We start from the raw sequence: 16,787 nt of genomic DNA on the forward strand, positions 1-16,787 counted from the left end.
GCGCGATTTCGCGCAAATCGCCGAAAAAGACTCGCGAGTCTTTTTCGGCGACTTCCGGAAATCGCCCCGCCGCGTCTGCCATCCCGCCGGCGACTTACATGTTCGCCGGTGGGATGGCAGGGCTAGGCAACTCGGGGAGATTAGTCGCCCGCGAACAGGGAGTTAATCGCGGGCGACTAATCTTCCCCGTGTGCCAGAGCCCTTAAACATTACTTATCTTATTTTACAAGCTACTTGAGATCTGTAATATTAACTACATGATCGTTTCTGTACTATCTGTGCAAAATATGAAAGGCCTTCTGCATATAGAAAATTCCCTTAAAATAATACATTTTTCCCCAAAAGATACATTACGTTCACCAAATGCTGTTTGGAATAATCTTCCTCTAATTACTGTTGCTATGAATTGGCATAAAACTAGGTAATACTGGAAAGCACACACATGTGTATTCAATATTTACAGCTCATTTTAACAAAAATAGCATGGCAAAATATCTATTCCTTAAATACAATTCTTTGCATTTTTGTATGCTTTTAGACAATATCTTAAACATGCATATCACATGCGGCTAAAAAATCCAAACAAAAATAGATTTTTTTTTAATTACAAGCCATAAAAATTTGTAGCACAAACTAGTGTGTCTTACAGTGTAAGATTGCTTGGGTAGGACATTGCTTGCTTTTACCAGTTATGCTCTCAAAGGGTTGGCTTAGGACTGAAAGCATATGTTGGGTAGCAATGCTTTGGTAGCCAAGCTTTCACATAAGGCACTCTGCAGTTCTTTACAGTGTACAAAGGTTGGATAGTTTCACGTTCTTTTCTTTCTTCTTCTATTGGGTGTAAATCAGATGTGTGATAGATGCTGTGGAAATGTCTTGAAGGGATCATAAATGGAATAAATGGTGGTCCGTGAGCCTAAAGGAGGAAGAAATTAAATGTCAGTGACCACTGATATAAGTAAGGTACATCAATTAGAAAGTAAATTTCCTCCATGGGGGCCGATTCACTAAAGGTTGATACCGCGTATCGCATGCTTTTTTTGCGTTAAAAAGCATGCAATAAATAAGTACTGATTCATCAAAGTCATTTCGCATGCGTTAATCCGCATATCGCATGCGCAATGAAATGTTCAGCTACACAACTTTTCCTAAATACATTGTGAAGCAATATGTAAATATAATTGCTATTGAAAACTGCCTGTCTGTGTCTTAAGATTCCACTGCTTTCCCTGATACTTCCTACCACTGAAACATTGTATTAGTAGTGAGCTTATCTCCTTGCATGTTCTGTGATTAACAGTCCCAGAGGCAGAACTAGCAGAAGTCTGCATAGGCATTTGCCTAGGGTAGATCAATTTTGGAAAACAGGGGGGGGGCAATAAATGTATATTGCAGTGGGGAGTGCAGACTCTGCCACCCTTGCCTTGCCCTCTACCTGCCCTGGCTCTGTATAGACCAGACAGAAATAATAGAAGCATTTAAGGCATTGTAGGATAAGGAACTGAAGCCAAACTGTTGGGACAACTTGAGTAGGAGGTGCCAAGGGCACAAAGATGGATTTTAGCAAATCAGGTCGAAAATAGGATTGATTTGCTATCAATATGTATTTATTATAGCTTTGCGAACATCAAATCCAAGGAAAAAGCACATTTTCAAATACAAAAAACATTTAAATAAGGTTAAAATGGGCACTTCTGTATTGCAAAGCTTTTTGGATAATGGATTTCTGTACTAAGATAGTACATAGCTATGTTGCCTGCTCAAACTCACCATTATGACTCAAAATGGCAGAATAATGACTGGGGTAAGTAATTAGTAATTTGAATCTGCAAAATTAGCCTTTGTAAATCTTTTTGCTCTTCTCCTGATTATGATTTCAAACAATTCCTGGCCAACAATAACATTGCTCTGCTGATCTGTATCTCTTTAATAAGCACATCTGTTGGAAATCAGTGCTTTGATAGAGCTTTTCTATGATGCTACAAATATGGAATCCAAAAGCTACAGGCGTCACTGCTCTGAACTCAGATTACCCATTATCTTTCAAAAATAAATAAACCTTAAAACCAATGTTTTAGACCCTGTGAAATCACTGTATAAATCATACACAAACATTACTAAATAATGTGCAATCTGGGAATCCCAAATTATTTACAGTGTCTAAATATGAGGTAAATGCTCTTGCCATTTAAGAGCATCTTGCTTTACATTGTCAAGGTTTCTAAAGCATACAGTCTGTAACAAAACACAAAGCTGTCATGCCTTGTTGGGGCCTGCATGTTCTCTGGGATTACCCCATTCAAGGAGGATTTCACTGCAATCATTTATGCAATGATATTCTCTGTATTGTGTATTTAACCTGTTAATGACAAATATATATTGTTGTAATATGCAGTGTTGCTTTAAAGTTTGTGAACCCTTTTAAAAGAGCACGATTCAGTTACATTTGCCACAAGCAGATATGTTATTGGATCATTTTTTTTTCAATAAATACATAACCAGAAAACCTATTGAAACAATTATTTTTTCACTAGGATTTCTTCATCTACTTTTAGGACTTGTTTGAAAATCAGATGATGTTTTAGGTCACATTTATATAAAAATGTAGAACATTTTAAAAGGTTTCGAGAACCACTGTAAATGAAAAATGGCAAAGACATCAGTAAAGAGATTCAGGTTAAAAAGAGCAAATGGTTAATATACAAAAGAGAGGTCTGTTTCCTGCAGACATTTTTCTTTGGTAAAAAGAAATAAAGTCAATTACTATGGAATTTGTTCAATTTATTTTTCCTTTTAATTACAGAACGGCATATGGCACAGAAAATTGTGCTCTAAAACTTTCCTTCTCTGTTTATGTGTATTTATACATATAAGTGGTACTTCTATATTCCCTTCCTTGCCTGCGCAGCACTTTAGAATCTACTAGATTCAGATTATAGATACTGTAACTATACTGACTTCTAGGGAAAATGCTTCATATAGGGGAAAATATCCAGAATGCTTGTATATTAGGGTCATTCATACCTCCCAACTGTCCCGCTTTACGCGGGACAGTCCCGATTTTGCTACCCCGTCCCGCTGTCCCGGATAGCCGCCGATCTGTCCCGCTTTTAAAGGTCTCCGCTCCCGTGACGTCACACGCATGTCTCCCCTTAGCGCCGCAGCTCTGCTCAGTTCTAACATAAAGGCCTTCACAGTGCAGAAGCTGCGGCACTAACAAGTGCGTGTGACGTCACGAGGAGGAGAAGGAGAGCCCTGGGGCACAGCCGGATGGTGGTAGGAGCAGGGGGAGCTGCAGAAAGCAGGGGGATGCTGGGGAAGACACTGGAGGAAGGTAAGGGGCAGCTGGAGGATGTTGGGGAGGACGCTGGGGCAGCTGGAGGATGTTGGGGAGGACGCTGGGGGAGCTGGAGGATGTTGGGGAGCACGCTGGGGGAAGCTGGAGGATGTTGGGGAGTACGCTGGGGGGAGCTGAACGATGTTGGGGAGGGCGCTGGGAGGAGCTGGAGGAAGGTAAGGGGCAGCTGAAGGATGTTGGGGAGGACGCTGGGGGGAGCTGAAGGATGTTGGGGAGGACACTGGGGGGAGTTGAAGGATGTTGAGGAGGACGCTGGGGGGAGCTGGAGGATGTTGGGGAGGACGCTGGGGGGAGCTGGAGGATGTTGGGGAGGACGCTGGGGGAGCTGGAGGATGTTGGGGAGGAAGCTGGGGGAGCTGGAGGATGTTGAGGAGGACGCTGGGGGGAGCTGGAGAATGTTGGGGAGTACGCTGGGGGGAGCTGGAGAATGTTGGGGAGGACGCTGGGGGGAGCTGGAGGATGTTGGGGAGGACGCTGGGGGAAGCTGAAGGATGTTGGGGAGGACGCTGGGAGGAGCTGGAGGAAGGTAAGGGGCAGCTGGAGGATATTGGGTGGATGCTGGGGGGAGCTGGAGGATGTTGGGTGGATGCTGGGGGGAGCTGAAGGATGTTGGGGAGGATGCTGCAGTTGGGAGCGGCCCATAGTATGGGGACACTGGGGGAGGACCAGCAATATTTTAGTGGGTCCCTGCTCTAGCACCAATGCAAAATATAACACCTGGCTACCAGTATTTTAGGGGGCCCTGGCTACCAATGTCTGGCACAGGTGCCACAGTGCATAATGAAATCCTTAGGGCCACAATATGTCATAAAATGATTGGGGCCACCGTGTCTGTCTTCTGGTGCACTTTGTGTATGTTATGCTTTTCAGACGTGGTTTTGTAAAATGGGCCTGTTTGGATGGGGGGCGTGGCCAAAAAGTGAGTGTGGCCTGAAAAATTTTGCCGCGCTACGCGCAGCAGACTTTTTGGCCCTCCTTCTGCTTTTCAAATGTTGGGAGGTATGGTCATTCCACAATGTCTAGCACCAAGCCTTAATGACTTATAAACATTTAAACATTAATAAAAACCAATGGGCTGTTTCGTTTGTGTCTGAATTTGTATTTATGCAGTTTATTAAAGACCCCCTCATATTTTAGGTACAAATGGGATGTTCTATGCATATAAGATAACATTACTTATAAAATAGTACTGTGCTTATAGTATTGCTGCATTGCAATGCTGCGGTCCTAGGCTTAATGACCCCTCAAAAGTAAAAAGAAAGGTTAATTGGCATCTGTTAAAAAGTAACATAGTGCGTGTGAATGTTATAGGGTCCTTAGATTGCAAAATCTATTGGGGCAGGGACTTATCTATAATCTCTAAAAAGACAGTAAAATATCTTGGTGCTTTATATAAAGCATCATTTACTTTTTAAACCAATTACATCCAAATCAAGGCATCAGGACTAAATATGAATAAAAACTAAAAATTTTGTGCCTGTTTTGGGAAAAAAATTGCAGATGGCAAAATGTGGAATTTCAATGCAAATCCATGCCTGGCAAAAAAATTTACTCTTCACTAATAAAAACAAGTAGAAATAATTGAAGGGATAATACAAATCTGTCTAGCGGCAAAAACCATAATAATCCTCACCTTGCAATGTGTCAAACATTTACTATAACAAATCAAATATAACATTTTATCACCAACCGAATAACCCTCTATGATTGTCCCATAGAATTCATAGCTTGCTTCTCAGTTTGGGCCTAAAAAAAAAAACAGTTGGACGCAACTGTTTCAACCTGACATGTTCCAGGACTTTCCACCCCTGGGAACAATTCAGCTTTCTGCAACTGATTTCAGGTAGTGCAGTCATTTTATAGAGAGGCCAGAGCCAAATAACAAATTTTGAATTAGGTTACACCATTTCATGTTACAGTTTATGAGTCTTACTGTTTTAAAGCAGATTTACTGTATTCTTTGGACAGTTAACAAATGGCACCTGGTCTTCCCACTCTGAAATGATTATTTTTTTGCCAGAGTGTTGGATCTATGGATGTATGATATATTTTATTTGCTCTATGAGAATATATATTCACAATATAAAAAGAATCTCTGTATGGAATAGTTCAAACAAATATCAGGGCAATGTAATAAAAATTATTACACTTACCAAGGCCTAGAAAACAATAGCAAGAGTTCAGATGTTTGCTTTTGAACTGCTAAATAACAAACTAAAAATGAACGGCAGATTGGTCGCTATGGGTTACTAGACTAGTAAACTTTGCACCATTTCTAATATTACCCTTAGGTCTCATAAAGCAGTGTCCATAAACTATGCCTAAACGTCAGACTCACTCTCAATCTATCACTTCATATATATATAGACTCCTAGGGGCACATTACTAATCCATGAACGTCCGAAAAGTGTCCGAATGCGTTTTTTTCGTAATGATCGGTATTTTGCAATTTTTTCGTAAATTGACGCGACTTTTTCGTAGCCGTTACGACTTTTTCGCAAATTGTCGCAACTTTTTTTGTAGCGTTACGACTTGCGCAAATTGTTGCGACTTTTTTATATCCATCACGCCGAGTACGAAAGTTTTGGATTCATTCAAGCTTCAGTATCGTGACTTTCCTTGGGCCAGGTTGGAGCTGCAGAGTGCCATTGAGCCCTATGAGAGGCTTCCAAAATCATGCAAAGTCTGAAAGTTTTGCCCGCCGTTTACGAGCGCTCATTACGAAAAAGTCGCGACAATATACAAGCAAATTGTAACGGCTACGAAAAAGTTGCGACTTTTCGTGCAAGTCGTAACGACTACGAAAAAGTTGTGACAATTTACGAAAAAGTCATAACGGTGACGAAAAAATCGCAAATAATACGAAAAAGTCGCAAAATGTTTGTTTCCAATCCGAATTTTTCCTATTCGAATTCGTGGATTAGTAAATCAGCCCCCTAGTCTATATATACATGAAGATGCTGAATTATAATAAAATAGCCTCTATACCCTTTTAGCCGAATTATGCTTAGTAGGGAAATGTTTTTTGGCATAATGTTAAGGTATTTCTTTGTAAAGGCTCTGAACAAATATAAAGAATTATGCCTGCTGCTATGCCTAGTGTATTACACACGAAGAAGTGTGACTTTTAATGAAAACTGTAATTTGGGCAATGTCTACAGGATGCTCAATTCCCTGATTAAACTTAGACTGAGGGTACATGGTGCATATTTTCTGGAAGCTTTCAGCCAGTGAAGAGCTTAAATCTACCACTTCACATTCAACAGACTAGAATACAGGTGGCAGTGCTAGGACCCCTTGAATCATATCATTCAGATGCCACAGCAACATGGGTCACCATGCAATTCAATCACTGGCAAAAGGGAAAAATGTTTAGCTTATTCTCGGGTGTATTGTGAAGGCTTCTTACCAGCCCCTAAAGAAGAATAGATGGGTATGACATCCTGGGGTGGTATGATAACATCAAGGACAAAGAGGTGGGTGGATTGAGTGTGGATCCAAAATAACAGCTGTGGTGGGAGTCAGTATCCAGCACTATTTCATGGTAAATTGGAGGAGAAATTGGGAATTTTTTAAATATTTTCTGGTACATAAGGGCCTATCTACTATATTCTAGTCCTCAAATATTAGTCTCATGGCACAAGAGGCATTTTAGCTGTTATGGTACTGTGTGCTAATATTTAAAAGGCAGTTGATTTGTCTACAGCCTGAAGCAGCTAGTGATATACTTATATGAAGTACATAGACTCAGTTCTGGTGAGAACAACTTTGGCAGCTGGTATGGTAAGTGCCTACTAAGTCAGATAAGAGATTTATATTACGATACACAAGTGGATAGCTCAAAACAAAATATAACAGATTTTCAGCTCCAACTCATTAACCTTATAGGTTATATAATATTAGAGCAAGAAGTGCAGTCAGTGAGCATACAGTAGATTTACTAACAGGGGTTTGCAACTCACCAGCGCACTGTTGATGTGTTGAATAGCCTGAGACTCCAGTGGCCAACAAAGAAAAAACATTAATACCCACAAGACAGACTGCAGCAACCATCACACACCTGGTACCTGCAAAATTAAAATACATTTGTAAGCACGTCTACTTTTCAGTTACATTTTCAGATAAAACTATATGTTCCTTTTTCATATGTTACATTTTTGGGAAATTACCGTATATACTCGAGTATAAGCCGATCCGAATATAAGCCGAGGTACCTAATTTTACCTAAGAAAACTGGAAAAACTTATTAACTCGAGTATAAGCCTAGGGTGGGAAATGCAGCAGCTACTGCTAAGTTTTAATAATCAAAATAAATACCAATAAAATTACATTAATTGAGGCATCAGTGGGGTATTTGTTTTTCAATATTTATTTCAAAGAAAAACAGTAAACTAGCTCTGTAAGCTGAGAAGAGGGTCAACAAAAACAATATGAGTACTACCCCACGCTCATTGCACATTGGCAAACCGGCAGCAGACCCGGTCCCATAGGAGATGTAAGGGGAAATAAGTATTGCTAGTGGGAGCCTAGGCCAGGGCACTGGAGGGTCTGGTTGCAGGTGGCCTAATTTGCACACAAAGGAGAGAGGGTGCTAGCCTAGAGGGACCCATGGCACCCTACTCCAGTATAAGCCGAGGGTGACTTTTTCAGCACATTTTGGGTACTGAAAAACTAGGCTTATACTCGAGTATATACAGTATATAGATTTAAAGATTTGGAAAAGTATCCAAAATATTTTGGTGGAAAAAACTATGCTGTCAAGGAGAGCATAGGCAGACTATAGGCATAGGCATAGTGCAAGGAGACTATAGGCATAGTGTATAATTTCTGCCTCTTGTTCTCCATTAAAAGGTGGCTGTTTCCCATATAAACTATTATAGGGCGTATTTATGAATGCAGCCACAAGTGCAGCCGCACTAAAATGTATGCAAATTGTATTATTAATAAACTTAACTTATCACTTAAATTGAAGATAGAGGTGTATGTTGTGAGTGCGGTATAATTGTAAAATAAAGTGCAGTTGATGAGAAATCTTGAATAAATAAGGAATAGAATGTTATAAATGGGGACAAGAACTTATATAGCAACCAAGGGGCTAAAATGTGAGTGGTAGTTACAGGTCTGCTGTATGTACCTTGAAGTACAGGTATGGGCCCCGTTATCCAGAATGCTCAGGACCTGGGGTTTTCTGGATAAGGGGTCTTTCTGTAATTTGGATCTCCATAACTTATGTTCATAAGTCTGCTAAAAATCATTTAAATATTGAATAAACCCAATAGGCTTGTTTTGCCCCCAATGAGGATTAATTATTTCTTAGGTATGATCAAGTACAAGGTTCTGTTATATTATTACAAGGAAAAAGGAAATAATTTTTAAAAATTAGAATTATTTGCTTATAATGGAGTCTATGGGAGATGGCCTTTCCGTAATTCTGAACTTTCTGGATAAATTGTTTCCGGATAAAGGATCCCATACCTGTACAACATCCCTATCACACAAAAGATACAATTCCTATAATCCTGCCTCCATTCTTCAACATCAGATGTCAGTTAGTTGCCCACTCCCTCTTTGTATTGTGGGATTTGCCTTTATGCAGTCTGTTCCACCGTACATAGCCATTTTGTATGAACAGAACACTGCAGCATAAGGCTAGGTTGAGGGGGAGTGTAGGTAACAAGGAACTGTTATAGGTATGCTAAGTAAAAATGCACCGATCAGAGTAAGCTTGGAAATCCTGAAAGGAATTTACTGCTTTGGTTGCAGACATTTTAGCACAGCTCTGCAAGAGTGTATTTTTTAGGCCTCTATTTACAAGGGAGTGATGGGAAATATGAGGAAGGAATCTCTGAATTCATGTCATTGGGTGATATGTTAAACAATAGCAGCTGTAAAACATTTCATGTTTATTTATGTTTCACATGTGGACAAAAAGGAAAAGCAGAAAAAGAACATTTTTAGAATAAAATCAAGTGAACTGAAAACTTTTTGTAAGGGAGGAAGATAACTGACAGGTTTATTTACTCTAAAACTGGAGCGCTGCAGGATGTTTTGATAGTCCTTCCCCTTGTGTTGCTAAGCATATCCTGAATCTATGGGACTCAACGAATAGTTCAGAATGTATTAGACATGCCCACATTACTGAGGTATAGAAGGGCACACATGCTTATTGACAATTTACCTAGCTGTTACAGGTTCATGTCCGTTTTTAACATTCAAAACCAACCAACCTTAAAGAACAACAAAATGCATAAATTCATACTGTTCACAGTAGAAGTTGTGCAGGACTCACTGGTAAAGCTTATACAACTTACTTCTTAAAGGAGAACTAAAGCTTAACTAAAGATGTAGGCTAGAAACGGTGTACATTATGTTTTGTGCTTCTGTACCAGCCCAAGGCACCCACAGCCCTTTAGCAATGAAGATATGTGCCTCTGAAAATGCCCCAGTAACTTCTAATCTTTTCTGCTGATTCACTGCACATGCTCTGTGCTGCTGTCATTTATATCTTATATATACAGTATATTGTGAGTTGGTCCCTAAACTCAGTAGTTTAGGGACCAACTCACAATATACTGTATATATAAGATATAAATGTCACAATGTAAGGCTGATTAGTAATTAACACAGATTATTACTGCATAGCAGCTCTGAAACCCGTGCTATTAGGATCAGACTTTAATCATCAGCCCGTTAGGATCAGCTTATATGATAGAGAAACATAATTTTCTTTGCTAGATAATTTCCGATGACCCCTAAGCTTAGCTTCTCAAAAGCTGCTCAGAGCGCACTGAACATGTAAGTATTGCAAACACTTCTAACAGATTCTAGTATGGTGACCCCCTGTGACAACTTTAAAGGACAGTATTATTGCTACTATAGAGATGTTGAACATTAGTAGGGTTTAGTTCTCTCACGGGCAAGTCTAGGTGCCAATATAGGTCCCCTAGACCGATGCGGCAGATTATTGGCCTCTGTATGGGCACTAACGACGGGCTTGCCAAAGCAATATCTGGTCTGAAATCCCCCAGATCTGGATAGGGCAGGTTTGATATTTCGTTGGATCGGGGACTGCATCGGCTCGTTGAGCGGTCCCCGAACTGACGGGCACCTATACCCGTTCTTCTAATTCGATTGTTTGGGTCTAGGGCCAAACGACCAAATTAGCCCAATATCGCCCCAACCCATAGGTGGGGATATCGGAAGAAGTTCTTAGCATGTATGGCCACCTTTAGACCTCCAACATGGCTAACATTTGCAAGAAGCAAGTATATCTGACTATAGAGAGCAAGCAGAAGAGGCTAGAAAGCACGTCCAATAAAAGAGAGAATACATATTAGCTGAAACCACATTTAGGCATGCAGCTCATTCTACTGGTATACAACACATACCATGTGTACCTCAGTAATTGTGACACTAAAGCATCCCCATTCAAATGCATCACCTGCTCCTGTGCACTGTAGTATGTGTAAACAAATGATTACAGCATGTTACACATGAATAAGATGAGCTGCAGATCCCAACACCTATGGAGAAACCAGGTTTTTGACAAAAATCTTTTAGAAGAGTTTACGAACTGCAATCGTTTGCCCAAGATTAATAAACCTGCCCCCCACACTGCTAAAAAACACAAACATTAAAAAAAATTGTAGTATTGTCTTACTATCAAGTACAGGGTACTGTTTAATTATTGAAGTAAAAAAACAAGTCATTAAAAAAATAGTTTCATTAATTAGGACTCTATTGAAACTGCCATTATTATAAGTATTTTTTATATAGCATCAATACATTTACTCAGTGCTTTACAGAGATTATGCATTATTCACATAAGTCCCTGTGCCGGAGGAGCTTACAATCTATGGTCCCTATCACATTCTCACACACTATAGGCTATTTTGTTCAGAAGCCAATTAGCCTGCCTGTTTGTTTTTGAAGCATGTGAGAAACTCCTGGAGGAAACCTATGCAGACATATTGTTTTTCAGTACCTGCTTGTATGTTCATAATTGTTTTCCTTTAATTTTAAAGTTTGGTTAGTGATATATGTTTTTGTCCATGTAAAAGATAAACTTTTCTATGTTCAGCACCCAGTGTGCAATTAGATTTTAAATAGGGATTATAGCAGGCAGTAAGGATACGGTTGGCCTGTACCCACTGGAGCTTTATTCTGCATCTCACACTAGATTATTTTTAAATGCCAGAGGTTCAAAAAACTGCTATTCCCCAGGCAGAAGGGATCTCTGCATGAGCACTAGGGGACAGGCTTTTGCACCCATTGATGCTTTTACATCAGATTTATCATAAATTACCTCTATAGTCTGATGGGGGTGTTTCAGGTGCTTCAGTGGCACACTTTTGGGCTGCTTAAAAACATGAAAAAACATTAAGCCCCTAAAATTGCCCCATGTGACCCTTACAAATCTTGATAGTCTTACTATCAACTGCTCTGCCATTACGTGCATATTTGTATTTTATCAGCAATATGTCCATGTTAACAAGGTTTTGTTCAAACTTGCATGACGGAAAAGGAGTCAGTGCAAGCACTGGAAATAAGCAATGAAGTCATGTTACATTGGTAAGTGCTTTCATTTTGCTGCTTTTCTAAAACATGCTATTACATGGCAAGCACAAAAAGCAAATAGTAGACAATAAAACCTTAAAGTGAATGACCTCACTGTGGATGGTATGCGGCCCCCCACTCATTTCAGAGCAATGACATCACTCGTATTTGTATGTTAGTGGTACACTTCTGGAATGTATTAAAGGATTAGGCTGTATCTAAAGGCACAGAAAAGAAACTTAACCCCATGGGTGCAGTGGAGCTTTAAAAGTAAAACTAAACTGCTTCAACATCTAACAGCCATGAATGACTTAAATTTATTGAATATATTATTTGGCCCTATTATAGCAGTCTCTCGGTCATATTTGGTACTAACTAAATCAGTCTCTCCCTAGTGGGCATATTTGGGACTAACTATAACATTCCTTCCTTGATGGGCATAATTGGAACCCTGATATAGGAACCCGATAGAGTCCTTTTTAAGAAAGTATTTAAATTTTTTTACATTACATTTTCTGAGTAATAAAACAGTACCTTGTATTTGACCATATTTAAGTTGCATGAATCCATATAGGTGACAAAACAATCCTATTGGGTTTATGTAATGTTTAAATGTTCTTTTTTTTTACTTGCCTACATGGGCGTCCGCAGAAAATTTTCCAAGGGGGGGCAAGTAAGCTAGCATCATCCTGCAACAGATAAATATATATATATATTTATATATATATATAAATATATATAAATATATATATATATTTTTTTTTTTGCAGGATGATACTAGGGGAGGCTAAATATGGCCCATACACAGACTGACCTACAGCTAATGTGACACTTAGTGGATTCGCTGCTGACGTAAAAAGTTAACCTCCCAACTACCTCTTGCCGTTCCCACTGACTTCCAGGGATACTGCGCAAAAGTGCGGGTGGGGGTGCTTTTTTTTTTTACCCTAAAATGTTTAGTATTAGTAGTAAAAGTATTCATACGCGCACTTCTGTTAGGGGATCTGCAAACATTTGTGTTTGTGATCAGTTAGCTTAAAGGGGTAGTTCGCATTCGAATTCACTTTTATTTTTAATGGTTTTTCAGTTATTTAGCTTTTTGTTCAGCAGCTCTCCATTTGGTATTTCAGCAGCTATCTGGTTGCTAGGGTCTTATTTACCCTAGCAACCAGGTAGTGATTTAAACAAGAGATGGGAATATGAATAGTTAAGGGGCCTACTTGGAAAAATAAGTAATACAAAATTATAATAATAATAAAATTGTAGCCTCACAGAGCAATATTTTTGGCCCCCATTTGAAATCTGTATAGAGGCAGAAGAGAAAGGCAAATTATTAAAAAAAATTAATTAGGAAGACCAATTGCAAAGTTGCTAGGAATAGGCCATTTTATAACATACTAAAGGTTAACTTAAAAGTGAACCACCCCTTTAGATGTGTTTATGTTAGTTTTATAGCAAGAAAGGCAGTGGGTACTGACTCCCCATTATATACAGTGAGACGCAGTCCGTATTTACAAACCCAGCACATTATATACAGTGAGGAGCAGTCCGTATTTACAAACCCAGCACATTATATACAGTGAGACGCAGTCCGTATTTACAAACCCAGCACATTATATACAGTGAGAAGCAGTGGGTACAGATGGCAGATATTCAGGCCCTGGCACTATAACACTGGCACTGATACACAACATTGGCCCCACTGTAACTTACTATAAATGAACAAAACAATGACAAAAAAAAAAAAAAATAGTAAGTGCAAAAAACAACAACACATATATAAACACACAATGAGCTTTTTCAGAGGGAAAGAGTTAACTTACCCTCCATGTGTTAGGGTAGGGGATAGATTATAAATTATTATAGATGTCAGGTCAGGCAAAAAACAATTTAATGTCAGCTAGTGATTCTTTAGAACTGTATAGTACCTGGGTATAGTGCCTGGGTATAGTGCCTGTGTATAGTGCCTGGGTATAGTGCCTGGGTATAGTGCCTGGGTATAGTGCCTGTGTATAGTGCCTGTGTATAGTACCTGGGTATAGTGCCTGTGTATAGTGCCTGGGTATAGTGCCTGGGTATAGTGCCTGGGTATAGTGCCTGGGTATAGTACCTGTGGGATGAAAACTGCAGCAAAAGTTGAGAGTTGGTTCTTAGGTAAAGTTACAGGGGCAGATTCTTCTTTTCAGTCTTTATTTCTGTTTCCAGTTTGCAAAATCTCCCGATCCCTGTGTGCATGTGTGCTCTGATTGGTCAATTTTACTGTCTGTCAAGGAAGCTGTGCTCTGATTGGAGAATCCACAAGAAGAAAGATCCAATCGGAGCACAGCAAAAACGGGCTTGAGGGGACTGCAGAAACGGAGTAAGGTTTTTGTTTTTTTTGCTACTTTTCCAGGGGGGGGCAAGTGCCCCCTCTTGCCCCCTTCTGTGGACGCCCATGCTTGCCTACACTCTGGTTGGGAGATCTGGTTGGAAACAATTGTATCCTTTTAAGAAAAGGCCCCAAACTCTGGCCATCAACACCAGCAGGGGGCTCCTGGTACAGGTAGCCATATGCAATTGCTCATTATGTGTATGGGCATTGCCCAATAGGCCTCAGGTACCAGATCTTTTAAAAATTCAAAGACATTTCTCCTAAAGGTAAATTGCTCGGCTGCACTGATTGCAATAGATTGATATATTGCCACGCTTCTACATTTTCTAAAATCATTCCTGATTTTTCACATGATCTGGTAAGCTGAATGAAAATGCAATACAATGAAAATAATAAAGAGTGCTCAAAGATGTTTTGATGAACACTGGGCAAAGGAAGAAAGGTGACTGAAAGGAACACAAAACATATTTAATCTTCAGATCAAAATTTTATCCTTCCAGAAACACCATTAATGTCCGTGAGTGAATGGTATGCATGGCACGTCAAGTCAGAAAATCCTTGCGGAAGGTAACTCGGACACACAACATGCAATTCAAAGTAAATATTTTAAGGTCTATTATTCTGAGCGGGTAATGTGTAAGTGTCTTTGAACTAGTCATCTGTTGGGAGATAATATGGTCCTGTATTCTTCTGTTTATAGTTCACTTAATAGGAGCACTGGGCAAGCGGTGTACTATGTAACAGGCATATTGCATTTCATTTTAATCTCTCTACAACCTCATTTCCTTTATTCTATTGAAATAAACTTTAAACAGAGTACATTCACAATATTGTGAACAGCACTGTTCCAAGTTCCAAAATTTACATTTTATCTTGGCAAATTAAATATAGTTAATGGTTCACTATTGTATTATGGATAGAATTTGAAAGGCAGCGCACTCACCCAAAAAAGGCAAGAAAAGTCCAAGTGCTGCCGCAAAAAATATCAGCATTTAGAACTCAGAGCACTCACAGGACTTAAGTTATGTGCATAAATTTAATGGTGTCGACATTTTGGTCCTACACAGAGGACCTTTAGCCAGACATCACAAACATTTCCAGCAGATGCAGGCAATGTTACACACTGATTAGACTAACTGATGACATCATATTAAATGAACATGATATCACTCCTTCCATTATTAGGCTACATATCACAAGTTTTATATCTTATGGGATAACATGGTTTTATGTGCGTTCTTCTCCCTTACAAGTGCCACATTCTGTTTATTTTTTTTTAAAGAAATCATTACATTTCCACAGACCTAAGAATGTTCTATATCTAATTTGTACTGTGTGTAAAACGAATAACAGACATATGCAAAAATCAACATAATGACAATAATTCACATAATGCTGTAATGCACTACAATCCGGATACAAAGTTATCCAGTATATTGGAAAATCAGATAAAAACGGTGTTCTCATTACAAGGGATCACCAAAAAAGCCAAGCATGACATCTGGTATCAAGCAAGACAAAACAAATTGGGGAATATAAAATTTGTCTTATGCAGGGCTGTTTCTGCACCCCCGTCCAGGTTTTTTTCCTCTTAAAGTAAAACTGACACTAAAAAACTTTTCAAAATATTAATATAGATAAAAAGTTACCTATAGGTCATGGTTATCTGCTTTTGTAAGTTTTGCCAACCTGATTGTCCCTTCTCAACCTGTCAGTTATAGCTTTTAATGCGAATGGACTACTGCTGCACAAATATGGCATCCCCCTCATAGAGGAACATGGGGACTCAAACAGGTTATGTAAAAACATCAGGCAAATAATTTCAAGGCAAAATTATTAAAAAATATACAAAGACAGCGTTATGACATATTTAAAACATGTTTAATTTCAGGTGTCAGTCTTCAAGAGTGGTTTAAGGGGAAGCCACATTGCAACAACAAGCAAAAATTGGAATATTGGCTTTTGAAGCTACCATGAGCAACTTTTTTCTGTCTATATCACTCTAAGGCAGGTGGAACAAATACAAGGCTTCTTTTTGCACCCTGAGTCTGCTGGTGCTCCCTAACTTACACACAAGCTCTGCATAATGGCTACCTTACTGTACTAAAGGTTAGTTGATATAGAATATCCAGATATAAGAAAAGCAGGTTTTATATTTATAAAAGATGAGTACATTTTATACTGAATGAATGGTGAATAAGGCCTATTCATCATACTGTGTAAAACAATTAATGCCAAAAAAATGCTGTGAAAAAAAAATGGTGAATTTGTTAAGGTGTGTGTTTTATTTTACGCCATCCAAATGCCAAATTTGACATTATTATTTTATACCACTTCAGACCTTGTTTAATCCATTAAAGTCAATAAAAACATTTCAATTACCAAGTGTGTTCTAGTGGAAAAAAAGTGCAAAATAAAAAATGTAGAAAAAACCTTGATGATGATAAATATTTTACGCATTTTCAAATTGCTGCTTCCATTCACACCAGATTTTTACAGAGA

At 39.0% G+C, this 16,787-nt stretch overlaps 1 protein-coding gene across 4 annotated transcripts in view; it reads right to left on the bottom strand.

The window, feature by feature from the left end:
- The window catches only part of rbpms (RNA binding protein with multiple splicing), a 135,800-nt gene that overhangs the window by 3,520 nt on the left and 115,493 nt on the right, over positions 1-16,787 (bottom strand). For 2 of the 4 annotated variants that reach the window (XM_031897024.1, XM_018091816.2), the window contains one exon: positions 444-916. In XM_031897024.1, the coding sequence (XP_031752884.1) occupies positions 886-916 (31 nt within the window). In that variant the 3' untranslated portion in view covers positions 444-885. 4 annotated transcript variants of the gene reach the window in all.

Source organism: Xenopus tropicalis, chromosome 1 (genome assembly GCF_000004195.4).
Source record: "Xenopus tropicalis strain Nigerian chromosome 1, UCB_Xtro_10.0, whole genome shotgun sequence".
NCBI lineage: Eukaryota > Metazoa > Chordata > Amphibia > Anura > Pipidae > Xenopus > Xenopus tropicalis.